Source organism: Xiphophorus hellerii, chromosome 1, assembly GCF_003331165.1.
Source record: "Xiphophorus hellerii strain 12219 chromosome 1, Xiphophorus_hellerii-4.1, whole genome shotgun sequence".
Classification (NCBI taxonomy): domain Eukaryota; kingdom Metazoa; phylum Chordata; class Actinopteri; order Cyprinodontiformes; family Poeciliidae; genus Xiphophorus; species Xiphophorus hellerii.
Genome location: NC_045672.1, coordinates 4,392,319 through 4,415,459, shown reverse-complemented (window position 1 = coordinate 4,415,459; position 23,141 = coordinate 4,392,319). Strand labels below are relative to the sequence as shown.

The window sequence follows — 23,141 nt, the reverse complement described above, 5'->3', positions numbered from 1 at the left end:
TTGTTTACTGTATTTCTTTTTATTATTCACGTTCCTAATTAAATAAATATTAACAAATGATGGCTTGTAAATCAGTTGCTATTCGAGCTACTCAGAGTCTATTGCAGTGTTAGTAACTACCTGAATACTGACTGTACTGTATTCTTCCAGATACATCCTGATGTCCAGGCCATTTTGTTTTGAGCCCAGTAATCGCTACGTGGTAGCAATCAGGTTCCAGCGACACGGAGTCGGTTACAGACACCTTACCGCTTTCATTTTGATTGACTCAGTAAGTAAGAAACCATAAACCAGCTCTCCTCATTGCTCACAGGCAGGCATGCAGGCTTTAAAGTGGTTTATTGGTGCTCTAAATACAGATTTAAAAAATTTTTTTTTATTGTATCTGGTAGAAAAATGCTATGAAGAAGTTTATGTTGAGTCAGGTTTGTGCGTCTAATAGCAGGAGCAGGGGCAACAGGTGCAGTTGCATACTGGTCACATGCATATTGATCTCCCCCTAGTGGTAGAAATATGCAAATTCAGAAGTTAAGGTGATTTGGAATTTTAAGTTTTCACTTTCAGTAATCATTTCTTAAAAAGTGAGTTTGGGTTACCATTTTTAGTCGAGATGTTTCCTGGGTGAATTTCTTTTGTAATGTCTGTTATCATGAATCTCTTTTCTTTAAAAGTTTATTTCAATTAAGTTATGCGTTTTTTGCATACTTAAATATAAAAAAGTGTGCTGTATCACAAGAAATTATTTTTCGTAACGAGATCATTCAGAAACACTTTGTCCAACTTAGTATTTAAGAGGAAAAAAGCTTGAATTTGCTGCTAATGGTTAGATTGTTGAATCATCCTTCTATTCCCAGGATCCTTGTAATTCTGTAAACTCTGCTGTTTTCATTTCCCCATTTAGCTGGTTTTGATCCCCAAGTACACCGAGCTTCCTGGTTTCCACGGCAGCGACCCGGACACAGAGCAGCACCGGAAGGACATGGTCCGCTACATGTGCCTGGATTCCTTTATGATCACGCCGATGCCAACGCTGGCTGAGATGTGCACCAAACTCATCTGCGGCATCTCAGCCAACATTCACGATGGGGCCCTGCGTAAGCAGACACACTAACCGCACGGCGGACATAGACTGAGCAGATGCAGATCCAAAGCAGAGCATAAATGCATTTATTGTCTGTTGCATGCAGCCTGTCAGTGCGACCCTCAGGGTTCCATCAGCGGCGAGTGCGATAAGGTCGGAGGTCAGTGCCGCTGTAAAGCTAACGTCATTGGGCGGCGGTGTGAGCAGTGCGCCCCAGGAACCTACGGCTTCGGAGTGAACGGCTGCAATGGTGCGTCTGTTCTTGGGACCTGTGAGGACTAACAACTGCAGGCCTTCAATTGTGGTTGATGATTAGACGTAATTATTTATAATAGGTTAGTATAGAAGGCTATTATCTTTAATCCTCTGAAACATTTTGAGAGGAAGGCACTTTGGCATGAGCAATCATAATTTTTCCTGTAATTTTCTCTGTAAGCAGACTGCTATATAGTCTGAATGAAAGGCCTTGGTATCCACTTCAACATATTATACAGGATACAATAATCCATTTGAGTAACTAGTACTCAAGTGGATAAGAGAAATTTGAATTTTTGTCCCTTATTCTGAAACCAACACAGACGCAGTTTTGAAAATAAAATCCCTCTTCACTTCTTGGAAAAGAAGGCCATCACTGTTGAAACAGTTTGTCCACTTTAAAGCAGAAATACTGAAGATAAACAGGAAGACATTAAATGGGATGTATTATGCAAAATTCACATTTTGCAAATTTTGTTTTTTTCCACTTGGGTCTCTACCACTAAAAAACAACTTAAGCACTTAAAAAAAAACACCCAGTTGGTTTTTCGCAATATTAATGTTTTTTTTTGGTGTCTGACATTTAAGGCAGTTCAAAAAACTCTGGGATGTAACGTCACAAATCAGCAGACACCGTCCCTCAACTAGATACCCCAGCTGCACTCTGCCCGTCACCTAGCCACCCAAAGAGCTTCATCACGTTTGATCAGCTGCTGGTTAAAGTACACTGTACAATGGCTGCTGGAAAAGAATAATGTTTTGTTGTTGACTTACCATCTATAAACCACTTGCTGCATTGTGCATTGGTTGTGCAGGAGGCTCCACTTTTGCTTTTCAAAGATTTACCGTGTATAATTGTGCATCGGTTTGCAGCTGTTTTCAGGTGCAAGTGTAACTGTTGACTTGGGGGCGTGGCCAGCAGCAGCAGCTTATTTGGATTTAAAGTGACAAGAGGCATAACTGACCGCCCCTCCCTCTTTTTCAGCCTGTGACTGCCACCCAGAGGGCTCCTTCAACCACCAGTGTGACCCGGTTACAGGTCAGTGTCCGTGCAGGCAGGGAGCCACCGGGCGCCAGTGCTCCGACTGCCAACCGGGCCAGTGGGGCTTCCCCAGCTGCAGCCCCTGTCAGTGTAACGGCCACGCCGACCTCTGTGACTCCCGGACAGGAGAGTGCAGAGGCTGCAGGGACAACACAGCGGGTCACCTCTGCGAACGGTGGGAAAAATTTTTTTAAAAACGTCCTCATTGCCTTTTGATGCTTGGCTGCAGGTCTGTTGCCAGATGCATAAATATCTCTCTTCGTTCTCCACAGCTGTGTGGAAAGTTTCTACGGCAACCCAGTGCTCGGCTCGGGGGATCACTGTCACCCCTGCCCCTGCCCTGGAAACCCTGGTTCCAACCACTTTAATGGCCATTCCTGTCAAGCTGACCACACCTCTGATCAGATCATATGTTACTGCAAACCAGGCTATACAGGTGAGCTGGAACGTTATCATGATCATGTTTTACTCTTTCAGTTTTTTCTAAGTACAATGCTTTTTTTTTTTTTTCAAGTGTAGGATTTCAATTTGTATTCTCCCCAAAGCGGATGTGTTTTACTTTGCAGTCATGTTTCCCTTCCTGTCTCACTCATGACATTACAGACCCCAGTCACAGGGAATGGCTAGCGGTCTGCAGGGCCCTGTTGACTTTAATGCGTTTGAATTGCTGAGTACATCATGTGACCCGATTTTCCTTTGGCTCAATTTCCAAGTCGGATCCTGTGTGTTGTGGGTCTGATAGTTGTAATTAAACCATGTATCATTTTCCTTCCATTTCCCATTTCTGCTCTGCTTTATGTTGATTTGTTACATTAATCACCAATAAAGTACATTGAGGGTTTTAGTTTTGAAGTGACAAAACATTCTTTTTGAGATAGGCAAGTAAAATCTTCAGGTTTTCTGAATTTGAATTTTGTGACATTGTCAGCTGTTGGTATCTTTCCTGCAGTAGACAGCAGTCTGAAGTTAAAAGAATTCATGTTAAAAATGATTTCAACTTAGCAGAAATATCCCCGGTAGCCTGGCTGTTAGCTTTGCATATCATAGAAACACATATAAAAACATTTAATGTTGCTTTATTAAATATCAACCACCCCACGATGGCCATCTATTCCTGTCCAAGGTCCTCGCTGCGATCAGTGTGCTCCAGGCTACTACGGCAACCCAGAGCAGCCCGGTGGACAGTGTCTCCGCTGCGAGTGCAATGATAACATCGACCCCCAGGATCCGGAGTCATGTGACCCCAGGACTGGGCAGTGCCTCAGGTGCCTGTACCACACGGACGGGCCGTCCTGTTCCCAGTGCGAGGAAGGATACTTCGGCAACGCTTTGATCAGGGACTGCAGACGTGAGTGATGAGAAATAATAATTTTACAATTATACAATTGATGCTGTTTCTTTAAAATAGTATGCCATTTTTAGAAAAGCTCTTTTTTCTTTCTTTTTTTTTTTTTTTTTACATATTTGCTAAATATGTCGCTATTTTGTGATGCTATCAGACAGATAATCTTTGAATAGATCTGTCTTCTCCTCCCAGAGCTGCTATTGCAATCTGCAGAAATACACACAATATTTCCTTTAAACAAAGCACTTAGCACCACAATCCAGAATGATCTGGTAGATGGAAGTAAACACACATCCACTCCTCCAACAAAGGCTTAACTTAGCAAGAAGAATGTTAGCATATAAAAAACATTGAGCTGGATACCAGCTTTGATTATTAGCTTTGGTTATTAGCAGTCAGTGACTTCTTATTACTGCTATCCAGGTTTGTTTGCATCTTTCCATTGGTATTTTAAAAATGAATTTTTAGTGATGAACTCTAATTAAATATACAACCACAAACATGTCACAGAAAATGTTATTTTCCTGTGGAATCGATAAAATATTTTTGAATCTAACTGAATACTTGACCTCTTCTCATCATGCAAAGAAAACCGCCGAGATCTCTGGCCATGTAAACCTTTAGCTCATGTAGCCAGATTGCTGAGTCTTTCTGAAACTTTCACATTTCCAAAATATCATCCAGTCAGAACAATCATGTTGGCATAAATGGAAAAAAAAAGAAACTCTCTCTCTCTCTCTCTCTCTCTCTCTCTCTCACACACACACACACACACGCACATACGCCCCCCACACACACATACAATTATGATCTCCTAAAAATGTATTTTCAAGCTAATTAAATTTCTGCTTGCTCATAAAAACAACAGCCTGCATATGTGGAAAATACAGACACAAAGTAGACCCCAAGATCTCCTCCTTATCTGTCCTTTGCCTTTACCCAGGGTGCACCTGTGTGACTGCTGGCACTGTGGAGTCAGCCTGCAGTGAAGGACAGTGTCTCTGTGACCACTACACTGGGGCCTGTCCTTGCAGGGGTTCTGTGATGGGCAACAACTGTGACCAGTGTGCCCCCAACCACTGGAATTACGGTCAGGCTGAAGGCTGCCAGCCGTGCAACTGTGACCAGCGGCATTCTGAGAGGGACCGGTGCAACATGGTGAGGAAGAGCGGAAGCATCTAAAAATAATTTTAAAACAATTTAAATCTTTGAAAAATATCATCAGGACGTGCATGTTTCCATCACCCCTGCAGTTCACAGGCCAGTGTCCGTGTTGGCCCGGTTTCGGAGGACAACGTTGCACCGAGTGCCAAGAGCACCACTGGGGCGACCCAGAGGTGGAGTGTAGAGGTAAGTCGGAAAGCAGAAGGAGACTCCTGGTCTGCACGTCTGCAGAGCTCATCATGTGAACTACTGCTCAACCCAGAGATCTGACAAACGCTTAATGGGGAAACGTCCCTGTGATGACGTGATGAAGGCGAGGTGTTGGAAAGAGCTTCTTAAAGAGAAGCTCCTGCTTTCTTTAAGAAAAGAGCAGGAAGGCTTGCAAATCTAAAGACTTAGCGAGCCTTTAGATTGCAAAGTCAAATTTCTTTTAAGTCATGTTTGGATTTCAATTACAAATGTGCGCAAGGAACAGCAGGTGAGTGAGAGTCAGTAGATAAGTAGCTTTAGTTGCCCACCTGAGGTCATCGACGCTCTGTCCAATCAGCTGGTGGATCTGTTCTGTGTCCCCCATATCAATCAGGACTCGTACCTGGGTGAGTAACATAGAGAATTAATATTCTCTATGTTACTCCTGGAAATTAAATAATACTGCTCCTCCAATTTTTTTATAGAAATTGAAGCAGTTTGGTGCATGCTCTTTGAAAAAATATTTGAAACTTCCAAGTTTTCACCCTAAAAGTTTTCATTGGAATTGGCCGAGGGAACAGCAATCGGTGCACTGCTGATTACTATCATATTTCTCTCTGCTTCCTTCCAGAGTGCTCCTGTCACCCGCTGGGCTCACAGATACGCCAGTGTAACCGAGCAACAGGGCAGTGCGATTGCAACGATGGGATGGCGGGGCTCCGGTGCGATGAGTGCGCGCGCGGCTTCACGGGCGTCTTCCCCAACTGTGTCCCGTGTCATCAGTGCTTCGATCAGGCGGACGACCATTTGTGCCAGATCAGAAGAGACTTGGAGCACATCCAATACGCCGTCCAGAAGATCCTGGAGAGCGGAATCACGCCCGGAGTCGGGATCAACCGCATCATGGAGCTTGAGCAGAAGCTGAACCAGGTGCGAAACCTGATTGATACGGGGAACACGGAACAGATCCACCAGCTGATTGGACAGAGCATCGATGACCTCAGGTGGGCAACTAAAGCTACTTATCTACTGACTCTCACTCACCTGCAGTTCTCTAAATGCTAAAAATGTATTTCAGACCTGAGATTGTTCTCATTAACTCACGTCTGACGGGAATCGATCAAGACACAAACAAAACTAAAGAGGCGGACAAGGTCTTAAAACGCGCTCTGACTGACCTGGAGAAAGAACTGATGGATGTCAATGCTACGCTGGCTCGCAAACAGGAGCTGCTGGACAAGTACCTCACCTCAGGATTTTCAGGTATCCACCGGCAGATCTTAAAAAAAAGATCACACTTCATGCAGCTTCACTTGTAACGATAGTAACCCCCTGTCAGTCATGTGTAATAGCCCCTAAAATAAATTCAACCAGTGCTGACCCTTTTTCAGTTTTATGGCATACTTTACAGTGATAATGAAGCACTTTTTCACATATTTTTCCTTTATTTCACACCAACCCCACTTGGAGTGTTGATGGTTGGGAGTTAAACGGTTCCTCCTGGTATTCCTCTTTAACAGGCAGCTAACAGGCTAATGAGGTCTAGTGGTTGTTGTTTCAGAGTTGGTGCCAAGATGCATCTCAGATGCATCTAAAATGCTAAGAGCAAAAGCAAAATGAGCTTTGGAGATTTATTCAGCTAGTTTGCCATCCTGCTCATTGGGTTTGGTAGCAAAACCCAAAACCGAGTGAGTCTTTGTAACAGGCTGAGTCTAGATATGGAATAATATTTTCTGGTAGCTGCTTCCTGAATGATCAGTAGCACATATCTGCTTTGCTTGAGCCACATGTAGGCCTTTGGCAACAGGCAATTAATCAATTAATGATCAATTTAAATAAGCCTGAAGATTACTATTTTTAATTTTGTTTACAGAGATATTATAATCCATTCATGGTTTTGGTTACATGTGACTTTTATTTCCATTTTATTTACTGCTTTTAATTGTGTTTTATTTTGCATATTTAAATTATCTTTCAGTTTCAGTGTTAAGAATTCTTTATGAAATTTATGTATTGGTCTTTCATTGAATTGTCAACATAACACTTGGAAATGGTCATAAAATAACAGTATTATTGTTTATCACAATAATTACTGAGACCATTTCTCATCCAACAAAGGTTGTTACCGTGATGTGTGTAGCCACATGTTTTCTCGTCTTTCCCATTTTGAAGTGGCATATCTTTGCTCCTGTATTCCACCAGATCAGTTTGACAAAGTGAAGAAGTACTACCAACTGTCACAGCAGGCTGAGGAGAAGTGCAACGCCTCGGTGTTGTTTCCTACCAGTCCAGTTGAACAATCCAAACAAAATCGAGGGATTACCGAGAAGATGCTGAACGCCACAAAGGACGAGCTCCTCCGGAATCTAACCGCTCACAACAATTCATTAAACGAGCTGCATCAGAAGACCCAAAACCTCAGTGAGACGGTCCGACATCTCAGCCAAATGGTAAACAGTGCAGACACTCAGGAGGAGGTTGATAACCAAAAGAACTATCAGAAAACCCCAAAATTCAGTTTCAGATACCCAGTGCTACATGAAACAGATTAATATGATTTTTATTACAAAAATATGAGACTACTGAAAAGTGGAGCATATGTACACCAGTGACTTGTGCAGAGGTTCATTACTGGTGAGGTTCTGACTGCAAAATAGAAACTCATTCTGCAATTTTGACTTTAATTGAAACAATCCGTTTTTTAAAAACCTTTTCATCAGTTCCATACTGTTAAAAGTAAAACAGCAAAGCAATAACTTAATTAACTTAATTAAATTAACTTAATTAATTGTAGCAATCATAAAGTTAATTAAAGCTGCAAGCAGCCTCGGGCGGCCCTCGCAGCAAGCGCCGCTCCGGCCTATTGGCCACCGCGGGGGTTCCGGCCACCGCAGAAGCTCTCGCGCGTTTTCCAGAGCCGCAGCCCGCTCCCCACCGCAGAAGCTCTGCCGCAGTTTCCAGCACCGCCGCCCGCTAGCCGCTGCAGAAGCTGTCGCGCATTTTCCCCAAATTACATCTCAAACCCGTTGGGCTCTTTAGAGCAGAACAAAGGTCATACATATCCAGTTTGGCGCCAATCGGATGATCCATGTGTGAATTAGAGCCAAACGTATGTATATGGCGAGGGACTGATATTCGCCATTTGGCCACGCCCACACGGTTCAGCCAGCAGTGAGCATTGACAGAGTTTATCATCCGAATCATCTTGATTAGGTCAAGAGAGCCATAAACGGAGCTTTCCAAGGAAAAAAACGGCACTTCCAGTTCCGAGGGGGCGGGGCTTAGATTACGTCATAATATGATGACGTAGGATCGACGGGCAAGCCTCCAGGATCACTCAGGCCAAGTTTGATGCAGCTCGGTCAAAATATGTGGAATGTAGAGGCAAACGTATACGAACGGCGTTGCCGCCATTGAAAACTCTTGGCACTTTAAAGCAAGCGAGACCAACTTCCTATCTGTCATCCAACACAGAATCACCTTGATTAGGTCAAGAGAGCCATAAACAGAGCTTTCCAAGGAAAAAAACGGCACTTCCGGTTCCGAGGGGGCGGGGCTTAGATGACGTCACAATGTGATGACGTAGGATCGACGGGCAAGCCTCCAGGATCACTCAGGCCAAGTTTGATGCAGCTCGGTCAAAATATGTGGAATGTAGAGGCAAACGTATACGAACGGTGTTGCCGCCATTGAAAACTCTTGGCACTTTAAAGCAAGCGAGACCAACTTCCTATCTGTCATCCAACACAGAATCACCTTGATTAGGTCAAGAGAGCCATAAACAGAGCTTTCCAAGGAAAAAAACGGCACTTCCGGTTCCGAGGGGGCGGGGCTTAGATGACGTCATAATGTGATGACGTAGGATTGACGGGCAAGCCTCCAGGATCACTCAGGCCAAGTTTGATGCAGCTCGGTCAAAATATGTGGAATGTAGAGGCAAACGTATACGAACGGCGTTGCCGCCATTGAAAACTCTTGGCACTTTAAAGCAAGCGAGACCAACTTCCTATCTGTCATCCAACACAGAATCACCTTGATTAGGTCAAGAGAGCCATAGATGAAAGTTTCCAAGGAAAAAAATAGCACTTCCTGTTCTGAGGGGGCGGGGCTTAGATGACGTCATAATCTGATGACATAGAATTTTCAGGTATCACACCAGCATCACTCAAGCCAAGTTTGGTGCAGCTCGGTCGAAACATGTGGAATCTAGAAGCAAACGTATGGCATCGGCGTTACAGGTCACTTCGCCATGCCGCCGCACCCAGCTGCTTCATCGCAGCCGGTCAGGGCTTGAATCCACAACACACCAACATGTCTTCTGTCTCTGGACACAGTTTCATGTTGATGAGGTCAAAGGGCTAAGATAGCGACCGTTCACAGTAAAACATGACACTTCCTGTTCTCAGGGGGCGTGGCCTAAGTGATGTCATCATTTGACCATAGGGTATTGTAGGGCACCCGATGACGATCAATCACTGAAAGTTTGGTCCCTCTATGTGTTTTTGTATAGGAAATATAAGAGTTTCGTGTTTCATGGCGTGTAGGTGAACTTTGACCCCTGGTAACCCCCCTTCAGCAATCTCAGACAGTCACCAATTTGATAACTTTAAATCAGACATGCCTTATGATCAGACTGACCGAGTTTGAAGCCGATCAATCGAAATCCCTAGGAGGAGTTCGATCAAATGCAAAGGCTGTAAACGTCAAACTCGAGGTCCAAAATGGACCTTCAATACAAAATGGCCGACTTCCTGTTGGGTTTCGACCATGGCTCTAATAGACTTTTTTGTACGTCCTGACAAGATACACATGTGTACCAAGTTTCGTAATTCTAGGTTAAAGCATGGCTTAGGGCTGTTCATTTAAAATACTCTAGGGGTCGCTATAGAGAAATTAGGCCACGCCCACCAAATTTTGTTATGAATTCCGATCGGTGGGTGGATAAGGATCCATCCTAGTAAGTTTGGAGCAGCTGGGCCCGAAATTGTGGAATTCAGAGCCAAACGTATGGCAACGGCGTTACAGGTCACTTCGCCACGCCGCCACGCCCACCTGCTATGTCAAAGCCGGTCGGGGTTGGAATCCACAACACACCAACATGTCTTCTGTCTCTGGACACAGTTTCATGTTGATTAGGTCAAAGGGCTAAGATAGCGACCGTTCACAGTAAAACATGACACTTCCTATTCTCAGGGGGCGTGGCCTAAGTGATGTCATCATTTGACCATAGGGTATTGTAGGGCACCCGATGCCGATCAATCACTGAAAGTTTGGTCCCTCTTTGTGTTTTTATATAGGAAATATAAGAGTTTCGTGTTTCATGGCGAGTAGGTGAACTTTGACCCCTGCTAACCCCCCTTCAACATGCTCCAAAACTCACCAATTTGATAACTTTAAATCAAACATGCCTTATGATCAGACTGACCGAGTTTGAAGTCGATCAATCGAAATCCCTAGGAGGAGTTCGATCAAATACGAAGGCTGTAAACGTCAAAATCGAGGTAAAAAATGGACGTTCAATACAAAATGGCCGACTTTCTGTGATAGTTGGCTTATAACATTAAATGTAAGTTCTGAGTCTTTTGGTGAGCTCTACAAGTGTACCAAATTTCATGTCTCTACGATGAAGTACGTTCATACCATTGTGTCAACAGAAAATTGCTAGTTGCCGCCGTTCAGCAATTTTTTTTGCGATTCTTGCGACAACCTTAAAATTCAAAATTTTTAAATTTTCTAGTTGCGACCGCCAAGTTTGGTGAGTTTTTGAATATGATAAAGCCCCCAAAAAGGCACACGAAGAGGGGGGCAGAATAATAATTAAAGCTGCGAGCAGCCTCGGGCGGCCCTCGCAGCAAGCGCCGCTCCGGCCTATTGGCCACCGCGGGGGTTCCGGCCACCGCAGAAGCTCTCGCGCGTTTTCCAGAGCCGCAGCCCGCTCCCCACCGCGGAAGCTCTGCCGCAGTTTCCAGCACTGCCGCCCGCTAGCCGCTGCAGAAGCTGTCGCGGATTTTCCCCAAATTACATCTCAAACCCGTTGGGCTCTTTAGAGCAGAACAAAGGTCATACATATCCAGTTTGGCGCCAATCGGATGATCCATGTGTGAATTAGAGCCAAACGTATGTATATGGCGAGGGACTGATATTCGCCATTTGGCCACGCCCACACGGTTCAGCCAGCAGTGAGCATTGACAGAGTTTATCATCCGAATCATCTTGATTAGGTCAAGAGAGTCATAAACAGAGCTTTCCAAGGAAAAAAACGGCACTTCCTGTTCCGAGGGGGCGGGGCTTAGATGACGTCATAATATGATGACGTAGGATCGACGGGCAAGCCTCCAGGATCACTCAGGCCAAGTTTGATGCAGCTCGGTCAAAATATGTGGAATGTAGAGGCAAACGTATACGAACGGCGTTGCCGCCATTGAAAACTCTTGGCACTTTAAAGCAAGCGAGACCAACTTCCTATCTGTCATCCAACACAGAATCACCTTGATTAGGTCAAGAGAGCAATAAACAGAGCTTTCCAAGGAAAAACACGGCACTTCCTGTTCCGAGGGGGCGGGGCTTAGATAACGTCATAATGTGATGACGTAGGATCGACGGGCAAGCCTCCAGGATCACTCAGGCCAAGTTTGATGCAGCTCGGTCAAAATATGTGGAATGTAGAGGCAAACGTATACGAACGGCGTTGCCGCCATTGAAAACTCTTGGCACTTTAAAGCAAGCGAGACCAACTTCCTATCTGTCATCCAACACAGAATCACCTTGATTAGGTCAAGAGAGCCATAAACAGAGCTTTCCAAGGAAAAAAACGGCACTTCCGGTTCCGAGGGGGCGGGGCTTAGATGACGTCATAATGTGATGACGTAGGATTGACGGGCAAGCCTCCAGGATCACTCAGGCCAAGTTTGATGCAGCTCGGTCAAAATATGTGGAATGTAGAGGCAAACGTATACGAACGGCGTTGCCGCCATTGAAAACTCTTGGCACTTTAAAGCAAGCGAGACCAACTTCCTATCTGTCATCCAACACAGAATCACCTTGATTAGGTCAAGAGAGCCATAGATGAAAGTTTCCAAGGAAAAAAATAGCACTTCCTGTTCTGAGGGGGCGGGGCTTAGATGACGTCATAATCTGATGACATAGAATTTTCAGGTATCACACCAGCATCACTCAAGCCAAGTTTGGTGCAGCTCGGTCGAAACATGTGGAATCTAGAAGCAAACGTATGGCATCGGCGTTACAGGTCACTTCGCCACGCCGCCACGCCCAGCTGCTATCTCAAAGCCGGTCAGGGTTGGAAACCTCAACACACCAACATGTCTTCTGTCTCTGGACACAGGTTCATGTTGATTAGGTCAAAGGGCTAAGATAGCGACCGTTCACAGTAAAACATGACACTTCCTGTTCTCAGGGGGCGTGGCCTAAGCGATGTCATCATTTCACCACAGGGTATTTTAGGACACCTATTGTTGATCAATAACTGAAAATTTGGTGTCTCTGTGAGTTTCTGTGCAGGATATATAAGAGTTTCGTGTTTCATGGCGAGTAGGTGAACTTTGACCCCTGGTAACCCCCCTTCAGCAAGCTCATACAGTCACCAATTTGATAACTTTAAATCAGACATGCCTTATGATCAGACTGACCGAGTTTGAAGCCGATCAATCGAAATCCCTAGGAGGAGTTCGATCAAATACGAATGCTGTAAACGTCAAAATCGAGGTCAAATGAAATTCAATCTAAAATGGCCGACTTCCTGTTGGGTTTAGAGCATAGCTCTAAGAGACTTTTTTGTACGTCCCGACAAAATACACATGTGTACCAAGTTTCGTAATTCTAGGTTTAAGCATGGCTTGGGGCTGTTCATTTAAAATACTCTAGGGGTCGCTATAGAGAAATTAGGCCACGCCCACCAAATTTTGTTATGAATTCCTGTTGGTGAGTGGATAAGGATCCATCCTAGTGAGTTTGGAGCAGCTGGGCCCGAAATTGTGGAATTCAGAGCCAAACGTATGGCAACGGCGTTACAGGTCACTTCGCCACGCCGCCACGCCCACCTGCTATGTCAAAGCCGGTCAGGGTTGGAATCCTAAACACACCAACATGTCTTCTGTCTCTGGACACAGTTTCATATTGATGAGGTCAAAGGGCTAAGATAGCGACCGTTCACAGTAAAACATGACACTTCCTGTTCTCAGGGGGCGTGGCCTAAGTGATGTCATCATTTGATCATAGGGTATTGTAGGGCACCCGATGACGATCAATCACTGAAAGTTTGGTCCCTCTATGTGTTTTTGTATAGGAAATATAAGAGTTTCGTGTTTCATGGCGAGTAGGTGAACTTTGACCCCTGCTAACCCCCCTTCAACATGCTCCAAAACTCACCAATTTGATAACTTTAAATCAAACATGCCTTATGATCAGACTGACCAAGTTTGACGTCGATCAATCGAAATCCCTAGGAGGAGTTCGATCAAATACGAAGGCTGTAAACGTCAAAATCGAGGTAAAAAATGGACGTTCAATACAAAATGGCCGACTTCCTGTGATAGTTGGCTTATAACATTAAATGTAAGTTCTGAGTCTTTTGGTGAGCTCTACATGTGTACCAAATTTCATGTCTCTACGATGAAGTACGTTCATACCATTGTGTCAACAGAAAATTGCTAGTTGCCGCCGTTCAGCAATTTTTTTTGCGATTTTTGCGACAACCTTAAAATTCAAAATTTTTAAATTTTCTAGTCGCCACCGCCAAGTTTGGTGAGTTTTTGAATATGATAAAGCCCCCAAAAAGGCGCCTCTTTGGGGGGGCAGAATCGTAATAATAATTAAAGCTGCAAGCAGCCTCGGGCGGCCCTCGCAGCAAGCGCCGCTCCGGCCTATTGGCCACCGCGGGGGTTCCAGCCACCGCAGAAGCTCTGGCACAATTTCCGGAGCCGCAGCCAACTCCCCACCGCAGGAGCTCTGCCGCAGTTTCCAGTACCGCCGCCCGCTAGCTGCCGCAGAAGCTGTCGCGCATTTTCCACGCCCGTCCACCGGGCGATACGCGTGAATGCGTTCGGCGGCGCTCCCCGACGACTGTCAAAAAATCTGGTGCAGATCGGTCGATGCGTCGAGGAGATACAGCCGATGTATTAACTTAGGGGGCGCAGTGGAGCCAAATTACATCTCAATCCCGTTGGGCTCTTTAGAGGTGAACAAAGGTCATACATATCCAGTTTGGAGCCAATCGGATGATCCGTGCTTGAATTAGAGCCAAACGTATGAATATGGCGAGGGACTGATATTCGCCATTTGGCCACGCCCACACGGTTCAGCCAGCAGCGAGCAATGACAGAGCTCATCATCCGAATCATCTTGATTAGGTCAAGAGAGCCATAAACGGAGCTTTCCAAGGAAAAAAACGGCACTTCCGGTTCCGAGGGGGCGGGGCTTAGATGACGTCATAATGTGATGACGTAGGATCGACGGGCAAGCCTCCAGGATCACTCAGGCCAAGTTTGATGCAGCTCGGTCAAAATATGTGGAATGTAGAGGCAAACGTATACGAACGGCGTTGCCGCCATTGAAAACTCTTGGCACTTTAAAGTAAGCGAGACCAACTTCCTATCTGTCATCCAACACAGAATCACCTTGATTAGGTCAAGAGAGCCATAAACAGAGCTTTCCAAGGAAAAAAACGGCACTTCCGGTTCCGAGGGGGCGGGGCTTAGATGACGTCATAATGTGATGACGTAGGATTGACGGGCAAGCCTCCAGGATCACTCAGGCCAAGTTTGATGCAGCTCGGTCAAAATATGTGGAATGTAGAGGCAAACGTATACGAACGGCGTTGCCGCCATTGAAAACTCTTGGCACTTTAAAGCAAGCGAGACCAACTTCCTATCTGTCATCCAACACAGAATCACCTTGATTAGGTCAAGAGAGCCATAGATGAAAGTTTCCAAGGAAAAAAATAGCACTTCCTGTTCTGAGGGGGCGGGGCTTAGATGACGTCATAATCTGATGACATAGAATTTTCAGGTATCACACCAGCATCACTCAAGCCAAGTTTGGTGCAGCTCGGTCGAAACATGTGGAATCTAGAAGCAAACGTATGGCATCGGCGTTACAGGTCACTTCGCCACGCCGCCACGCCCAGCTGCTATCTCAAAGCCGGTCAGGGTTGGAATCCTCAACACACCAACATGTCTTCTGTGTCTGGACACAGTTTCATGTTGATTAGGTCAAAGGGCTAAGAGAGCGACCGCTCACAGTAAAACATGACACTTCCTGTTCTCAGGGGGCGTGGCTTAAGTGATGTCATCATTTCACCACAGGGTATTTTAGGACATCCGATGCCGATCAATCACTGAAAGTTTGGTCCCTCTATGTGTTTTTTTATAGGAAATATAAGAGTTTCGTGTTTCATGGCGAGTAGGTGAACTTTGACCCCTGCTAACCCCCCTTCAACATACTCCAAAACTCACCAATTTGATAACTTTAAATCAAACATGCCTTATGATCAGACTGACCGAGTTTGAAGTCGATCAATCGAAATCCCTAGGAGGAGTTCGATCAAATACGAAGGCTGTAAACGTCAAAATCGAGGAAAAAAATGGACGTTCAATACAAAATGGCCGACTTCCTGTGATAGTTGGCTAATAACATTAAATGTAAGTTCTGAGTCTTTTGGTGAGCTCTACAAGTGTACCAAATTTCATGTCTCTACGATGAAGTACGTTCATACCATTGTGTCAACAGAAAATTGCTAGTTGCCGCCGTTGAGCAATTTTTTTTGCGATTTTTGCGACAACCTTAAAATTCAAAATTTTGAATTTTTCTAGTCGCGACCGCCAAGTTTGGTGAGTTTTTGAATATGATAAAGCCCCCAAAAAGGCAATTCATTTGGGTGGAAGAATAATAAGAATAATTAAAGCTGCAAGCAGCCTCGGGCGGCCCTCGCAGCAAGCGCCGCTCCGGCCTATTGGCCACCGCGGGGGTTCCAGCAACCGCAGAAGCTCTCGCGCGGTTTCCAGAGCCGCAGCCCGCTCGCCACCGCAGAAGCTCCGCCGCAGTTTCCAGCACCGCCGCCCGCCAGCCGCCGCAGGAGCTGTCGCGCATTTTCGCCGCCCGTCCACCGGGCGACACGCGTGAATGCGTTCGGCGGCGCTCCCCGACGACTGTCAAAAAATCTGGCGCAGATCGGTCGATGCGTCGAGGAGACACGGCCGATGTATTAACTTAGGGGGCGCAGTGGAGTCAAATTACATCTCAAACCCGTTGGGCTCTTTAGAGGTGAACAAAGGTCATACATATCCAGTTTGGCGCCAATCGGATGATCTATGCGTGAATTAGAGCCAAACGTATGAATATGGCGAGGGACTGATATTCGCCATTTGGCCACGCCCACACGGTTCAGCCAGAAGCGAGCATTGACAGAGCTCATCATCCGAATTACCTTGATTAGGTCAAGAGAGCCATAAACGGAGCTTTCCAAGGAAAAAAAAGACACTTCCTGTTCTGAGGGGGCGGGGCTTAGATGACGTCATAATATGATGACACAGGGTCGTCAGGTATCCCATCAGGGTCACTCGTGCAAAGTTTGGTGCAGAAGCTATCGACCGTTCACAGTAAAATACAAGACTTCCTGTTGTCAGGGGGCGTGGCCTACGTGATGTCATCATTTAACCATTGGATATTATTGGACACAAGATAATGATCAATAACTGAAGGTTTGGTGTCTCTGTCAGTTTTTGTGTTAGAATTACAAATTATTTAATTTTTTCCTCTTTAATTCAACATTGAACTGTCATTCCGTAGGGCAATGCTGCCCTCTGGTGTCGAATTACTGAAATAATGAAACTATTTCAGTGGGCAGCAGAGGGCAGCATTGCCCTACAAACAACGAACATGGACTGTTTATTATGTAATTACACAGAAGATCTCTCTAATTCATTCTGAGGGGGCGGGGCTTAGATGACGTCATAATATGATGACATAGCATTGTCAGGCATCACAACAGGATGAGTCAGGCCAAGTTTGGTGCAGCTCGGTCGAAACATGTGGAATCTAGAAGCAAACGTATGGCATCGGCGTTACAGGTCACTTCGCCACGCCGCCACACCCAGCTGCTTCATCGCAGCCGGTCAGGGCTTGGATCCACAACACACCAACATGTCTTCTGTCTCTGGACACAGTTTCATGTTGATTAGGTCAAAGGGCTAAGATAGCGACCGTTCACAGTAAAACATGACACTTCCTGTTCTCAGGGGGCGTGGCCTAAGTGATGTCATCATTTGACCACAGGGTATTTTTGGACACCTATTGATGATCAATAATTTAAAGTTTGGTATCTCTGTGAGTTTCTGTGCAGGATATATAAGAGTTTCGTGTTTCATGGCGAGTAGGTGAACTTTGACCCCTGGTAACCCCCCTTCAGCAAGCTCATACAGTCACCAATTTGATAACTTTAAATCAGACATGCCTTATGATCAGACTGACCGAGTTTGAAGCCGATCAATCGAAATCCCTAGGAGGAGTTCGATCAAATGCAAAGGCTGTAAACGTCAAACTCGAGGTCCAAAATGGACCTTCAATACAAAATGGCCGACTTCCTGTTGGGTTTCGACCATGGCTCTAAGAGACTTTTTTGTACGTCCTGACAAGATACACATATGTACCAAGTTTCGTAATTCTAGGATAAAGCATGGCATGGGGCTGTTCATTTAAAATACTCTAGGGGTCGCTATAGAAAAATTAGGCCACGCCCACCAAATATCGCTATGGATTCCTGTTCGGGGATGGATAAGGATCCATCCTAGTGAGTTTGGAGCAGCTCACCCCGAAACTGTGGAATTCAGAGCCAAACGAAATTCGATGGCGTTCGCAACGCCGCCACGCCCACCTGCTTCATCGCAGCCGGTCGGGGTTGGAATCCACAACACACCAACTTGTCTTCTGTCTCTGGACACAGTTTCATGTTGATTAGGTCAAAGGGCTAAGATAGCGACCGTTCACAGTAAAACATGACACTTCCTGTTCTCAGGGGGCGTGGCCTAAGTGATGTCATCATTTCACCACAGGGTATTTTAGGACACCCGATGACGATCAATCAGTGAAAGTTTGGTCCCTCTATGTGTTTTTATATAGGAAATATAAGAGTTTCGTGTTTCATGGCGAGTAGGTGAACTTTGACCCCTGCTAACCCCCCTTCAACATGCTCCAAAACTCACCAATTTGATAACTTTAAATCAAACATGCCTTATGATCAGACTGACCGAGTTTGAAGCCGATCAATCGAAATCCCTAGGAGGAGTTCGATCAAATACGAAGGCTGTAAACGTCAAAATCGAGGAAAAAAATGGACGTTCAAGACAAAATGGCTGACTTCCTGTGATAGTTGGCTAATAACATTAAATGTAAGTTCTGAGTCTTTTGGTGAGCTCTACAAGTGTACCAAATTTCATGTCTCTACGATGAAGTACGTTCATACCATTGTGTCAACAGAAAATTGCTAGTTGCTGCCGTTGAGCAATTTTTTTTGCGATTTTTGTGACAACCTTAAAATTCAAAATTTTGAATTTTTCTAGTCGCGACCGCCAAGTTTGGTGAGTTTTTGAATATGATAAAGCCCCCAAAAAGGCAATTCATTTGGGTGGAAGAATAATAAGAATAATAATAATAAACAGCACAGATACAATAGGCCTTCGCAGCGCTTTGCTGCTCGGGCCTAATAATTAAAGCTGCAAGCAGCCTCGGGCGGCCCTCGCAGCAAGCGCCGCTCCGGCCTATTGGCCACCGCGGGGGTTCCGGCCACCGCAGAAGCTCTCGCGCGTTTTCCAGAGCCGCAGCCCGCTCCCCACCGCAGAAGCTCCGCCGCAGTTTCCAGCACCGCCGCCCGCCAGCCGCCGCAGAAGCTGTCGCGCGTTTTCCCCGCCCGTCCACCGGGCGACAGGCGTGAATGCGTTCGGCGGCGCTCCCCGACGACTGTCGAAAAATCTGGCGCAGATTGGTCGATGCGTCGAGGAGATACGGCCGATGTATTAACTTAGGGGGCGCAGTGGAGTCAAATTACATCTCAAACCCGTTGGGCTCTTTAGAGGTGAACAAAGGTCATACATATCCAGTTTGGCGCCAATCGGATGATCCGTGTGTGAATTAGAGCCAAACGTATGTATATGGCGAGGGACTGATATTCGCCGTTTGGCCACGCCCACACGGTTCAGCCAGCAGCGAGCATTGACAGAGTTTATCATCCGAATCATCGTGATTAGGTCAAGAGAGCCATAAACAGAGCTATCCAAGGAAAAAAAACGGCACTTCCTGTTGTGAGGGGGCGGGGCTTAGATGACGTCATAATGTGATGACGTAGGATTGACGGGCAAGCCTCCAGGATCACTCAGGCCAAGTTTGATGCAGCTCGGTCAAAATATGTGGAATGTAGAGGCAAACGTATACGAATGGCGTTGCCGCCATTGAAAACTCTTGGCACTTTAAAGCAAGCGAGATCAACTTCCTATCTGTCATCCAACACAGAATCACCTTGATTAGGTCAAGAGAGCCATAGATGAAAGTTTCCAAGGAAAAAAATAGCACTTCCTGTTCTGAGGGGGCGGGGCTTAGATGACGTCATAATCTGATGACATAGAATTTTCAGACATCACACCAGCATCACTCAAGCCAAGTTTGGTGCAGCTCGGTCGAAACATGTGGAATCTAGAAGCAAAAGTATGGCATCGGCGTTACAGGTCACTTCGCCACGCCGCCACGCCCAGCTGCTATCTCAAAGCCGGTCAGGGTTGGAATCCTCAACACACCAACATGTCTTCTGTCTCTGGACACAGTTTCATGTTGATTAGGTCAAAGGGCTAAGATAGCGACCGTTCACAGTAAAACATGACACTTCCTGTTCTCAGGGGGCGTGGCCTAAGCGATGTCATAATTTCACCACAGGGTATTTTAGGACACCCGATGACGATCAATCAATGAAAGTTTGGTCCCTCTCTGTGTTTTTGTATAGGAAATATAAGAGTTTCGTGTTTCATGGCGAGTAGGTGAACTTTGACCCCTGCTAACCCCCCTTCAGCAAGCTCATACAGTCACCAATTTGATAACTTTAAATCAGACATGCCTTATGATCAGACTGACCGAGTTTGAAGCCGATCAATCGAAATCCCTAGGAGGAGTTCGATCAAATGCAAAGGCTGTAAACGTCAAACTCGAGGTCCAAAATGGACCTTCAATACAAAATGGCCGACTTCCTGTTGGGTTTCGACCATGGCTCTAATAGACTTTTTTGTACGTCCTGACAAGATACACATATGTACCAAGTTTCGTAATTCTAGGATAAAGCATGGCATGGGGCTGTTCATTTAAAATACTCTAGGGGTCGCTATAGAGAAATTAGGCCACGCCCACCAAATTTTGTTATGAATTCCTGTCGGTGGGTGGATAAGGATCCATCCTAGTGAGTTTGGAGCAGCTGGGCCCGAAATTGTGGAATTCAGAGCCAAACGAAATTCGACGGCGTTCGCAACGCCGCCACGCCCACCTGCTTCATCGCAGCCGGTCGGGGTTGGATTACTCAACACACCAACATGTCTTCTGTCTCTGGACACAGTTTCATGTTGATTAGGTCAAAGGGCTAAGATAGCGACCGTTCACAGTAAAACATGACACTTCCTGTTCTCAGGGGGCGTGGCCTAAGTGATGTCATCATTTGACCATAGGTTATTGTAGGGCACCCGATGACGATCAATCAATGAAAGTTTGATCCCTCTATGTGTTTTTATATAGGAAATATAAGAGTTTCGTGTTTCATGGCGAGTAGGTGAACTTTGACCCCTGCTAACCCCCCTTCAACATGCTCCAAAACTCACCAATTTGATAACTTTAAATCAAACATGCCTTATGATCAGACTGACCAAGTTTGAAGCCGATCAATCAAAATCCCTAGGAGGAGTTCGATCAAATACGAAGGCTGTAAACGTCAAAATCGAGGAAAAAAATGGACGTTCAATACAAAATGGCCGACTTCCTGTGATAGTTGGCTTATAACATTAAATGTAAGTTCTGAGTCTTTTGGTGAGCTCTACAAGTGTGCCAAATTTCATGTCTCTACGATGAAGTACGTTCATACCATTGTGTCAACAGAAAATTGCTAGTTGCCGCCGTTGAGCAATTTTTTATGCGATTTTTGCGACAACCTTAAAATTCAAAATTTTTAATTTTTCTAGTCGCGACCGCCAAGTTTGGTGAGTTTTTGAATATGATAAAGCCCCCAAAAAGGCACACGAAGAGGTGGGAAGAATAATAATAATTAAAGCTGCGAGCAGCCTCGGGCGGCCCTCGCAGCAAGCGCCGCTCCGGCCTATTGGCCACCGCGGGGGTTCCGGCCACCGCAGAAGCTCTCGCGCGGTTTCCAGAGCCGCAGCCCGCTCCCCACCGCAGAAGCTGTGCCGCAGTTTCCAGCACCGCCGCCCGCTAGCCGCCGCAGAGGCTGTCGCGCATTTTCCACGCCCGTCCACCAGGCGACATGCGTGAATGCGTTCGGCAGCGCTCCCCGACCACTGTCAAAAAATCTGGTGCAGATCGGTCGATGCCTCGAGGAGACACAGCCGATGTATTAACGTAGGGGGCGCAGTGGAGCCAAATTACATCTCAAACTCGTTGGGCTCTTTAGAGGTGAACAAAGATCATACATATCCAGTTTGGCGCCAATCGGATGATCCGTGTGTGATTTAGAGCCAAACGTATGCATATGGCGAGGGACTGATGTTCGCCATTTGGCCACGCCCACACGGTTCAGCCAGCAGCGAGCATTGACAGAGTTTATCATCCGAATCATCTTGATTAGGTCAAGAGAGCCATAAACAGAGCTTTCCAAGGAAAAAAACGGCACTTCCGGTTCCGAGGGGGCGGGGCTTAGATGACGTCATAATGTGATGACGTAGGATCGACGGGCAAGCCTCCAGGATCACTCAGGCCAAGTTTGATGCAGCTCGGTCAAAATATGTGGAATGTAGAGGCAAACGTATACGAACGGCGTTGCCGCCATTGAAAACTCTTGGCACTTTAAAGCAAGCGAGACCAACTTCCTATCTGTCATCCAACACAGAATCACCTTGATTAGGTCAAGAGAGCCATAGATGAAAGTTTCCAAGGAAAAAAATAGCACTTCCTGTTCTGAGGGGGCGGGGCTTAGATGACGTCATAATCTGATGACATAGAATTTTCAGGTATCACACCAGCATCACTCAAGCCAAGTTTGGTGCAGCTCGGTCGAAACATGTGGAATCTAGAAGCAAACGTATGGCATCGGCGTTACAGGTCACTTCGCCACGCCGCCACGCCCAGCTGCTATCTCAAAGCCGGTCAGGGTTGGAATCCTCAACACACCAACATGTCTTCTGTGTCTGGACACAGTTTCATGTTGATTAGGTCAAAGGGCTAAGAGAGCGACCGCTCACAGTAAAACATGACACTTCCTGTTCTCAGGGGGCGTGGCTTAAGTGATGTCATCATTTCACCACAGGGTATTTTAGGACATCCGATGCCGATCAATCACTGAAAGTTTGGTCCCTCTATGTGTTTTTTTATAGGAAATATAAGAGTTTCGTGTTTCATGGCGAGTAGGTGAACTTTGACCCCTGCTAACCCCCCTTCAACATACTCCAAAACTCACCAATTTGATAACTTTAAATCAAACATGCCTTATGATCAGACTGACCGAGTTTGAAGTCGATCAATCGAAATCCCTAGGAGGAGTTCGATCAAATACGAAGGCTGTAAACGTCAAAATCGAGGAAAAAAAATGGACGTTCAATACAAAATGGCCGACTTCCTGTGATAGTTGGCTAATAACATTAAATGTAAGTTCTGAGTCTTTTGGTGAGCTCTACAAGTGTACCAAATTTCATGTCTCTACGATGAAGTACGTTCATACCATTGTGTCAACAGAAAATTGCTAGTTGCCGCCGTTGAGCAATTTTTTTTGCGATTTTTGCGACAACCTTAAAATTCAAAATTTTGAATTTTTCTAGTCGCGACCGCCAAGTTTGGTGAGTTTTTGAATATGATAAAGC

General features: G+C 45.7%; 1 protein-coding gene across 3 annotated transcripts in view; it reads left to right on the top strand.

Moving 5' to 3' along the window:
• Positions 1 to 23,141, top strand: part of lamb2l (laminin, beta 2-like) — a 93,216-nt gene that overhangs the window by 37,783 nt on the left and 32,292 nt on the right. For all 3 annotated transcript variants that reach the window (XM_032569017.1, XM_032569009.1, XM_032569026.1), the window contains 11 exons: positions 151 to 271; positions 902 to 1,094; positions 1,188 to 1,331; positions 2,322 to 2,553; positions 2,651 to 2,814; positions 3,502 to 3,726; positions 4,667 to 4,881; positions 4,977 to 5,073; positions 5,708 to 6,080; positions 6,155 to 6,339; positions 7,279 to 7,526. In XM_032569017.1, the coding sequence (XP_032424908.1) occupies positions 151 to 271; positions 902 to 1,094; positions 1,188 to 1,331; positions 2,322 to 2,553; positions 2,651 to 2,814; positions 3,502 to 3,726; positions 4,667 to 4,881; positions 4,977 to 5,073; positions 5,708 to 6,080; positions 6,155 to 6,339; positions 7,279 to 7,526 (2,197 nt within the window). The remainder of the gene's footprint in view (positions 1 to 150; positions 272 to 901; positions 1,095 to 1,187; positions 1,332 to 2,321; positions 2,554 to 2,650; positions 2,815 to 3,501; positions 3,727 to 4,666; positions 4,882 to 4,976; positions 5,074 to 5,707; positions 6,081 to 6,154; positions 6,340 to 7,278; positions 7,527 to 23,141) is intronic.